Below are 8,499 nucleotides of genomic sequence, written 5' to 3'. Positions count from 1 at the left end.
ATGATATACGATTTATAGACATTTTGATGTCACATTTACAGCACATACATATTATGACATACATACATACATACATACATACATACATACATACATACATACATACATACATACATACATACATACATGCCAATGCCCCTATATGACGGAACTTAATGAGAAACATCTTACAATAATGTATACCAACATCTTGTACTGTGCTCTCTCTCCACCAGTACGTACCAGGTTGTGGTAGAGGAGGAGAGTGACAGGAAGGTGAAGAGGGAACTGGAGGTTCAGGACTGTTACCCTCTACCCATGTCCCATGGGGAGGCCCAGGCCAGAGGGACCCCCCACTACTACACGGCCGAGCTGCTTCCCAGCAGCCTGCCTGAAGCCAGCCCCTTCACCGTGGGGGACAACCACACCTACAATAGCTACTGGAACACCCCGCTGGACCCCCGCAAGAGCTACCTCGTCTACTTCCAGGCCATGAGCAACTTCAGAGGGGTGAGTACAGGACTTGAAGAAGGCTGTGGCTGATTTCTAGATCAACCCCTAGTCCCTAGGTGATCTGAGATTATGGGTAGGTAAGCAATAGGTCTTTATCACAATATGGTTTAGAGCATTTGATTTGGCTGCTGGGAGACCCCCAGCTCGTTTAAAACCATTGACAGCTAACTGCAGTTTAAGAGATATTTAAATAAATGTTATAACTATTTGGTTTTAATATCATCACTTCTTGAAGAGCATAGTCAGAACTATACATTTCCTGGATTTACAAGATATTTATCTTTCATTTGCTGTACACCATGTATTTTTCATAAATGTTTTATGATGAGTATTTATGTATTTCATGTTGCTCTTTGTAATTATTCTGGCTGCTTTGGTGCTATTTTTGATGGTGGCTGCAATGTAAAACTATGATTTATACCTCAAATATGCACATTTTCGAACAAAACATAAATGTATTGTATAACATGTTATAAGACTGTCATCTGATGAAGTTGTTCAAGGTTAGTGATTAATTTTATCTCTATTTTGTCGGTTTTGTGAAAGCTACCTATGCGGTGGAAAAATTGTGAAAATATGCGGTTGTGTGTTTGGCTATTGTGGTTAGCTAATAGAAATACATATTGTGTTTTCACTGTAAAACATTTTAAAAATCGGAAATGACGGCTGGATTCACAAGATGTTTATCTTTCATTTGCTGTATTGGACTTGTGATTTCATGAAAATTATATTATATGATATCCCTGTCCCGTTAGGCTAGTCAGCTTTTTTGATGAGGAGGATCCCGGATCCGGGAGGGTGATGAAGTAGAGGTTTTAACTTGGGTCAAATGTTTTGGGTAGCCTTCCACAAGCTGCCCACAATAAGTTGGGTGAATTTTGGCCCATTCCTCCTGACAGAGCTGGTGTAACTGAGTCAGATTTGTAGGCCTCCTTGCTCGCACATGCTTTTGCCGTTCTGCCGAGGCCATGCACACCTCCAACTCAATCATCAAGTTTGCAGATGACACAACAGTGGTAGGCTTTATTACCAACAACAACGAGACAGCCTACAGGGAGGAGGTGAGGGCTCTCGGAGTGTGGTCTCAGGAAAATAATCTCTCACTCAATGTCAGCAAAACAAAAGAGATGATCGTGGACTTCAGGAAACAGCAAATGGAGCACCCCACTATCCACATCAACAGGAAAGCAGTGGAGAAGTAGGAAAGTTTTAAGTTCCTCGGGGTACATATCACCGACAAACTGAAATGGTCCACCCACACAGACAGTGTTGTGAAGAAGGCGCAACAGCACATCTTCAACCTCAGAAGGCTGAAAAAATGTGGCTTGTCATCGATAACCCTTACTAACTTTTACAGGTGCACAATTGAGAGCATCCTGTCGGGCTGTATCACTCCCTGGTACGGCAACTGCACCGCCCCAAAACCACATGGCTCTCCAGGGGGTGGTGCGGTCTGCAAAACACATCACCGGGAGCAAACTACCTGCCCTCCAGAACACCTACAACACCAGATGTCACAGAAAGGCAAAAAAGATTATCAAGGACAATAACCACCCGAGCCACTGCCTGTTCACCCCGCCTCCATCCAGAAGGCGAGGTCAGTACCGGTGCATCAAACTGGAACTGAGAGATAGAAAAACAGATTCTATCTCAAGGCCATCCAGATTGTTAAACAGCCATCACTAGCACAGAAAGGCGGCTGCCTACTTACAGACTTGATATCATTGGCCACTTTAATAAATGGAACACTAGTCACTTTAATAACGGCACCTAAAGAATGTTTGCATATCTCGCATTACTCATCTAATGTGTATACTGTATCCTACACTATCTATTCTATACCAGCTATTGCGTCTTAGCCGCTCTGTCACTGCTCATCCATATTTTTTATATTTATATATTGTTATACCATTCCTTTACTAGATTGTGTGTATTAGGTTTTTGTTGTGCAATTGTTGATATTACCTGTCAGATCTAGAAGCTTAAGCATTTCGCTACACTCACAATAACATTTGCTAACCATGTGTATGTGTAACCTTATACCCTGATGAAGACAGCTTGGCTGTCGAAATGTTGGTAATTACATTTTTGCATCTGAGCTCCTAGAGTGTGCGACTTTCCCTTATGTTTAACCATGTGTATGTGACCAATAAAATATGTATTTTATAATCCTAATTCCTTAAATTAGGATTCCTTAATGTTCCTTAAATTTCTGTGTTTGGTTAATTACATCTCAGCATCACAAACGTTTTATTTTGGTCTGAATAAGCTTGGTTAAGGATCAACATTACGGCTACGAGTGGTCCTTATAAACATTGGCAGAGATGTTTAAAAAGTGAAAGAGACTAACAATATTTGGCATTTACTCATGCTAATGAGCTGGAGGTTTGCTGTCACGCCTCTGTGCAATTGCTTTGATTGATGCATGTAAAGAGGCACTTGAAAGATGGTGCATTCTGACTGGCTCTTTGAAGACCATAGCATGGGCAGCATTTCAGTCACAACACCCAGTGCGTCTCCTAAAGGCACACTCACACAGGCTAACCTGAGTGTACTGTAGTAACGATGGCTGCCAGGGATGCCAACCCCTCTGGCAGGACTTGCACAGTTTGTGTTGGCGGCAGGGCATCAGTGTCCCCTATGTGGGCTATCTGTTTCTGCTCTCCAGATCACCAATTAACTCCCCTCTTCTGCCTTCTACACTCAGACTGACGACGTGCCAGTATGGATGATTTGAGCTGCAATATATCACCTCTACTTTCTGCATCACACATTTTTCTGTCAAATGTAGTAAACGAAGTCTGCTCAGTCTTATTCCCCATCACCCAGAATGGTTTGAAAGTCTTCATAATATATTTGCTTGGAGTTTGCTGACAGATCTGCTTTTGGAAAGCCAGGCTGGGCATGGTCGCTTTCATGAATTTGATTGAGTGGAAGGATGCGGGGTTAAGTCCTGCGACAGTGACTCTACAATCAGGGATGAGTCATCGTCCTGTCACTATCACACAAGCCAAAGTATTTATATGCGGGCCACGTTCGATTGGAGAACCATCTAATGAGTTAATCTGAAACGTTCTTACGCGAGTTTAAAAACAGCACTTATTTCGTTTTGCCTGTATTAAGCACAAGTGTTAAATCAGCATTGGATTCCTGCATAGATTCCTGCAAATTATTGCCTTGATGCAGTGAGGAATTGCCCCTGTATTTTTATGGCCTGGTTTCTGTCTGTCTTGATAGTCTTCTAAGAACCCATTGTATTTGAATGTCCAAAGCATCCTGCAATTACATTTTCATAGCGTTTACTGATACTAAAAAATAGAGCTGAAAGTGTGTGAATGTTTTAGTCTGTTTGTGGATCGTTTATGTGTGTGTGTGTGTGTCTTCAATATGCCTCCCTATGTGTCTGTACTTTTTAGGAAAAAAACATTGCCATAGGTTTAAGAGTGGGTTTAGGAGGAAGTCAGCTTGAAATGGATTTTGAATAAAAAAAGGCAATTTAGCCACAGTTTGAGAGGGCACTTGCTCCTTTCCGGATGGGCAGATTTGCATAATTGTCCCATAAGGCCTGAATAAGCGTCTGTAAATCTTAATTTGATAATGCATCTCCTCGTTGAGGTGGCAAGACGGAATTGGATTACGGTCTTAATTCTCATTAGTGTTGTTCGACAAAGGTCCTTTTTATAACACCAAGATGTCATCAGCTGATATTTGAAGGAAATTAATTCCTTTTTATAGCTGCATATTGGTCCAGGGCCATCTTCTCAATTCAGTTACTTTCCCTTTCATCAAATCTTCTCTTCTCTCTTTAAACACTTCACCTCAACTCTTGCCTTTCATATTGATTGACATTCACTGGTCATATATCATTGTAAGTGACTATCATTTTAGTTGATTGAATGCCTCCTCAGTATTCCACTCATGGGGCTCTATTTTGAGTGTCTTCAATCCAATATGCTGGTCCCTAAAGATGTAAGACAATCCAACAGTGAATGTTTGCCTAATTTTCATCTGTTGAAGATAATTTGCTTTGTGATTTGATTGTCAAAATCCAATTTTCATTATGGTTAAGCCAAAATAATATGTAATGCTAGGTTCATCGTTTCTGCATTCTACAGAATGCAAAGCATTGGCAATGTTCCCACCTCTGATCTCTGTATTCTCTCTTTTTTTCAGGAAAGCAGAATAAACTGCATCCGAATAGGCCGCAAAGGTAATTCAACATGAATATTTTCATTGAACAAAACAGTGACCTTTTATGGATCTCCCAGAGTCTCTGAAGTTCTATAGGCTTTACTGTAGCATGTTGACCTTACACTCTAAATGCAACTCCAAAGATGAAAAGATGTGGTGGGTTCAGGTCCAGACACTAGTCTTTGTGCTGGTATTCCAGACATTCACAGTAGATGGAGTTTAGCATGTGGGAGAAGCAGGGAGACTTTCTTGTAAAGGCAGTCAATGTTGTTCTCCTCCTCAAACGAGGAGGAGCATGGATAGGACCAAGATGCGGATTGAGGGAAATAAGCCATCTTTTAATGAAAACAGCAAACAAGACACTACAAAACTACAAAACAACAAACGTGACTAACCTTCAACCGTCCATGTGTGGACACAGGAACAAACACCCACAAAACCCCAGTGAAACCCTGGCTGCCTTAGTATGACTCTCAATTAGAGACAAACGATACACACCTGTCTCTAATTGAGAATCATACCAGGCCGAACACAAAACCCAACCTAGAAATACAAAACATAGACTGCCCACCCAAAACACACGCCCTGACCATAAACACATACAAAAAACAACATAAAACAGGTCAGGACCGTTACAGAACCCCCCCCCTCAAGGTGCGAACGCCGGGCGCACCAGCACAAAGTCCAGGGGAGGGTCTGGGTGGGCAGTTGATCACGGTGGTGGCTCAGGCTGAGGGCGAGGTCCCCACCCCACCATAATCAATCCCCGCTTCTTTATCCCCCTCCCAATGACCACCCTCCCACTAACACCACCTAAATGAAGGGGCAGCACCGGGATAAGGGGCAGCACCGGGATAAGGGGCAGCACCGGGATAAGGGGCAGCACCGGGATAAGGGGCAGCACCGGGATAAGGGGCAGCAGGTCCTGGCTGAGGGACTCCGGCAGGTCCTGGCTGAGGGACTCCGGCAGGTCCTGGCTGAGGGACTCCGGCAGGTCCTGGCTGAGGGACTCCGGCAGGTCCTGGCTGAGGGACTCCGGCAGGTCCTGGCTGAGGGACTCCGGCAGGTCCTGGCTGAGGGACTCCGGCAGGTCCTGGCTGAGGGACTCCGGCAGGTCCTGGCTGAGGGACTCCGGCAGGTCCTGGCTGAGGGACTCCGGCAGGTCCTGGCTGAGGGACTCCGGCAGGTCCGGGCTGAGGGACTCCGGCAGGTCCGGGCTGAGGGACTCCGGCAGGTCCGGGCTGAGGGACTCCGGCAGGTCCGGGCTGAGGGACTCCGGCAGGTCCGGGCTGAGGGACTCCGGCAGGTCCGGGCTGAGGGACTCCGGCAGGTCCGGGCTGAGGGACTCCGGCAGGTCCTGGCTGAGGGACTCCGGCAGGTCCTGGCTGAGGGACTCCGGCAGGTCCTGGCTGAGGGACTCCGGCAGGTCCTGGCTGAGGGACTCCGGCAGGTCCTGGCTGAGGGACTCCGGCAGGTCCGGGCTGAGGGACTCCGGCAGGTCCGGGCTGAGGGACTCCGGCAGGTCCGGGCTGAGGGACTCCGGCAGGTCCGGGCTGAGGGACTCCGGCAGGTCCGGGCTGAGGGACTCCGGCAGGTCCGGGCTGAGGGACTCCGGCAGGTCCGGGCTGAGGGACTCCGGCAGGTCCTGGCTGAGGGACTCCGGCAGGTCCTGGCTGAGGGACTCCGGCAGGTCCTGGTTTAGGGACTCCGGCAGGTCCGGGCGTAGGGACTCCGGCAGGTCCGGGCTGAGGGACTCCGGCAGGTCCGGGCTGAGGGACTCCGGCAGGTCCGGGCTGAGGGACTCCGGCAGGTCCGGGCTGAGGGACTCCGGCAGGTCCGGGCTGAGGGACTCCGGCAGGTCCCGGCTGAGGGACTCCGGCAGGTCCCGGCTGAGGGACTCCGGCAGGTCCCGGCTGAGGGACTCCGGCAGGTCCCGGCTGAGGGACTCCGGCAGGTCCCGGCTGGACGGCTCCGGCAGGTCCCGGCTGGACGGCTCCGGCAGGTCCCGGCTGGACGGCTCCGGCAGGTCCCGGCTGGACGGCTCCGGCAGGTCCCGGCTGGACGGCTCCGGCAGGTCCCGGCTGGACGGCTCCGGCAGGTCCCGGCTGGACGGCTCCGGCAGGTCCCGGCTGGACGGCTCCGGTAGGCCCCGGCTGGACGGCTCCGGCAGGTCCCGGCTGGACGGCTCCGGCAGGTCCCGGCAGGACGGCTCCGGCAGGTCATGGCAGGACGGCTCCGGCTGGTCATGGCAGGACGGCTCCGGCTGGTCATGGCAGGACGGCTCCGGCTGGTCATGGCAGGACGGCTCCGGCTGGTCATGGCAGGACGGCTCTGGCTGGTCATGGCAGGACGGCTCTGGCTGGTCATGGCAGGACGGCTCTGGCGCTAGGCAGACGGCAGACTCTGGCCGGCTGAGACGCACTATAGGCCTGGTGCGTGGTACCGGAACTGGAGGCACCGGGCTGAGGGCACGCACCTCAGGGCGAGTGCGGGGAACAGGAACTGGGCACACTGGACTCTCGTGGCGCACTCTAGGCCTGGTGCGTGGTACCGGAACTGGAGGTACCGGGCTGGAGACACACACCATAGGGAGAGTGCGTGGAAGAGGAACAGGGCTCTGGAGATGCACTGGAAGCCTGGTGCGTGGTGTAGGCACTGGTGGTACTGAGCTGGGGTGGGAAGGTGGCGCCGGATATACCGGACCGTGAAGGAGGACACGTGCTCTTGAGCACCGAGCCTCCCCAACCTTACCAGGTTGAATGGTCCCTGTAGCCCTGCCAGTGCGGCGAGGTGGAATAGCCCGCACTGGGCTATGCAGGCGAACCGGGGACACCACCTGTAAGGCTGGTGCCATGTACGCCGGCCCGAGGAGACGTACTGGAGACCAGATACGTTGGGCCGGCTTCATGGCACTCGGCTCGATGCCCAACCTAGCCCTCCCAGTGCGGCAAGGTGGAATAGCCCGCACTGGGCTAAGCACGCGTACTGGGGACACCGTGCGCTTTACCGCATAACACGGTGTCTGACCAGTACGACGCCCTCTTACTCCACGGCAAGCCCGGGGAGTTGGCTCAGGTATCCAACCCGGCTTCGCCACACTCCCCTTTAGCCCCCTCCCAAGAAATGTTTGGGTGAGCCTCTCGGGCTTCCAGCCTCTCCTACGTGCTGCCTCCTCATACCAGCGCTCCTGGGCTGTGGCTGCCTTCTTCTCCTCCCGAGAGCGGCGATTCTCTCCAACCCTTCCCCAGGGTCCTTTTCCGTCCATGATCTCCCAAGACCATTCCTCCTGTGCCCAGTGCTTTAGTTCCTTTTCTCTCTCCTCAATCCGCTTGGTCCTGTTGTGGTGGGTGTTTCTGTAAAGGCAGTCAATGTTGTTCTCCTCCTCAAACGAGGAGGAGCATGGATAGGACCAAGATGCGGATTGAGGGAAATAAGCCATCTTTTAATGAAAACAGCAAACAAGACACTACAAAACTACAAAACAACAAACGTGACTAACCTTCAACCGTCCATGTGTGGACACAGGAACAAACACCCACAAAACCCCAGTGAAACCCTGGCTGCCTTAGTATGACTCTCAATTAGAGACAAACGATACACACCTGTCTCTAATTGAGAATCATACCAGGCCGAACACAAAACCCAACCTAGAAATACAAAACATAGACTGCCCACCCAAAACACACGCCCTGACCATAAACACATACAAAAACAACATAAAACAGGTCAGGACCGTTACATCTCTGAAGATCCATGTTGTTTAGTGATGAGGCAGACTCCTGTGAGCTTTCCTCTCCTTTCCTTCAGAGAAAAGGA

At 50.1% G+C, this 8,499-nt stretch overlaps 1 protein-coding gene across 9 annotated transcripts in view; it reads left to right on the top strand.

Moving 5' to 3' along the window:
• Window positions 1-8,499, top strand: part of LOC129857827 (receptor-type tyrosine-protein phosphatase U-like) — a 262,960-nt gene that overhangs the window by 185,999 nt on the left and 68,462 nt on the right. For all 9 annotated transcript variants that reach the window (XM_055926448.1, XM_055926452.1, XM_055926446.1 and 6 more), the window contains 2 exons: window positions 216-489; window positions 4,666-4,702. In XM_055926448.1, the coding sequence (XP_055782423.1) occupies window positions 216-489; window positions 4,666-4,702 (311 nt within the window). The remainder of the gene's footprint in view (window positions 1-215; window positions 490-4,665; window positions 4,703-8,499) is intronic.

Source organism: Salvelinus fontinalis, chromosome 6 (genome assembly GCF_029448725.1).
Source record: "Salvelinus fontinalis isolate EN_2023a chromosome 6, ASM2944872v1, whole genome shotgun sequence".
Lineage (NCBI taxonomy): Eukaryota > Metazoa > Chordata > Actinopteri > Salmoniformes > Salmonidae > Salvelinus > Salvelinus fontinalis.
This window is presented reverse-complemented; position numbering and strand designations above follow the sequence as displayed.